The sequence below is a fragment of the Acyrthosiphon pisum genome, chromosome A1 (assembly GCF_005508785.2).
Source record: "Acyrthosiphon pisum isolate AL4f chromosome A1, pea_aphid_22Mar2018_4r6ur, whole genome shotgun sequence".
NCBI classification, from domain to species: Eukaryota; Metazoa; Arthropoda; class Insecta; order Hemiptera; family Aphididae; genus Acyrthosiphon; species Acyrthosiphon pisum.
The window spans coordinates 168931136-168933247 of NC_042494.1; the positions used below are offsets into that span (position 1 = coordinate 168931136).

Sequence of the window (2112 nt, forward strand, 5' to 3'; positions counted from 1 at the left end):
AAAGAATAAGCAATAATTCAATTTTCGTCATAAATATAAATAAATATGTTCATAGTATTATCATGCGAGTTAGTAATAAAAAAAAAAAATAATAACCGCACGGCTGTGTGTGTATAGTATATCCACGAAGTAGAGATCATCGTGAGTATAATATTATCGAAGCAGGAGTTGCCTATTTAAACTGTGTAAAATACAGGTAAATTTGTTATACGACATAACTAATTTTCTAATGCATCAATTAACTCCCAGTAAACTACAAAACATCAGAAATATTGTGCAGAACGTGCTTTTGTAAAAATCATCCAAATCGTACGTTAAAAATGAAAGAGTGCAAACTTTTTAATGGAAATTTATATTAAATTCAGAATCACGGCTGAGACAACACATGCGGGTGTCATGTCCTCATAATAAAAGGTCATTATACAGATGATGTTAATATATGCGGAAACACATAAAATAAGCAGTACTTATCTTTTATCTATATATAATATCTGATATATATATATATATACTATATGTTCTTAAATCAAAATTCCAAGTAATTTTGGAGAGTTAAGAAAAACAAAAATAAATTGAAAAAAGTAAGCATAACCAATTTATGAAAAAATCTACTTGTTTTTTTTTGGTGTAACTCAAAAATTAATAACCGTAGACCCTGTATTTTTCACAAAATATTGACAATAGCATTTCCCATAAATAGGGTTTCCTATAAAAATGGTTTCCTCTCAAAATCGTTATTCGTGTACAATGATATTATTAGATTTATTACACCCACTTACCCGATTTTTAAAAATATAATTAGATAAAATATTTTCAATAAGGAGTTCTGTTGAAATATAATCAGTGAACGTGGTATAATGAATAATGACATTATTATATTTCACGTATAATATGCTTTGTTGAGGCTAAAACTAACCCGTGAAAAATAACTATGATCCAAAAAGTAATTTTAATTGTTACATTATTATTAATATTTTTTTATTCATCATAATATTAACATCTGTTAACCAGTGCTGTGTATATGCATTTTCACTACATTGATGTGTAGAAGGTATTTCGGGTCTGTATTATCGTGTTTTTATAAAATATGTACTAAAATAGTAAAATTATGTTGCACTCGAGATATTTGTAATCGATATTTGAACATTTTAATATCATGTATTTAAAATGAAAAAATAAACATTTGTGAAAATGGCAAAAACCTAAAGAATTATCATATACACAAACCACCTAAATAAATAAATAAATCATTGAAAAATCAATAAATTCAACACTCCGCACAAAATCTAAAAGATATAATGTATACTACAACATAATAAACTTTATAGCTTATTTATTTGTAAATAATCATTTTAAATTAAAAAAAAGACATTTGTATCAAATATTCACAAAAAAGAAAAACAAACAATTCAAATTTCGTCATAAATTATACATCAATAGGTTCATATAAGCATATTACTATCAACAATAATGCTGATTAATCAATAAAATTTGGTGGTCTATCAACAACTACTCCACCATAAATGTGGACACCACTTCTCGAAAATCTCTCCATTGTCCAAGTATTGGTTTTGGGGTTGTAAATTTCTACAGTATCACTAAAGGTAGAACCATCAGATATTCCGCCCATAACATACAATAAACCATCTAATGCCACTACTCCTATATAAAAATGAAATTTAAATTCAATAAATGTTTACAAAGGTTGTCCTAAAAAATATAATTGTTACCGGGGCGATATCGGCATATTTCCATATCAGCTACAGAAGACCAAACTCCATCACTCGGTCTATAAACCTCAACACTTTTAAGATATTTTCCATTATAGCCACCAATAGCATACATAAGACCGTCCAAGACTCCTACACCAACACCATGACGGCGTACAGACATTTCTGCAACTGGGGTCCATGAGTCAAGAGTGGGATCATAATATTCAACAGATTTCAATGTTTTACCATTGTCAGAACCCCCAACCTATACAATTAAATTATATAAAACTTATTTTAAACAGGGCTTAAAACCGTTATCAATAAAGTTGGTAATCGGCTCCGGCAGGAGCCTAAAACTTTTGAAAACCGGTAACCGGGTTATCGTTTAATTTTTATATTT

General features: G+C 28.4%; 2 protein-coding genes across 11 annotated transcripts in view; one reads left to right on the top strand and one right to left on the bottom strand.

Annotated features, from left to right (window-relative positions):
• Positions 1-2112, bottom strand: part of LOC100570512 (ring canal kelch homolog) — a 278429-nt gene that overhangs the window by 255861 nt on the left and 20456 nt on the right. Inside the window, exons 10-11 of one of the 3 annotated variants that reach the window (XM_029486646.1) lie at positions 1731-1797; positions 974-1662 (exon numbers count right to left, since the gene is read on the bottom strand). The exons of 1 other annotated variant lie outside the window; for it this stretch is intronic. In XM_029486646.1, coding sequence (XP_029342506.1) covers positions 1478-1662; positions 1731-1797 — 252 coding nt within the window. In that variant the 3' untranslated portion in view covers positions 974-1477. Of the gene's footprint in view, positions 1-973; positions 1663-1730; positions 1798-2112 lie in introns of those variants that run through there. One more of the 3 variants, XM_029486648.1, reaches the window with a different exon arrangement.
• LOC100158704 (kelch-like protein 3) overlaps positions 1-2112 on the top strand; it is a 255214-nt gene that overhangs the window by 212100 nt on the left and 41002 nt on the right. The window lies entirely within an intron of this gene.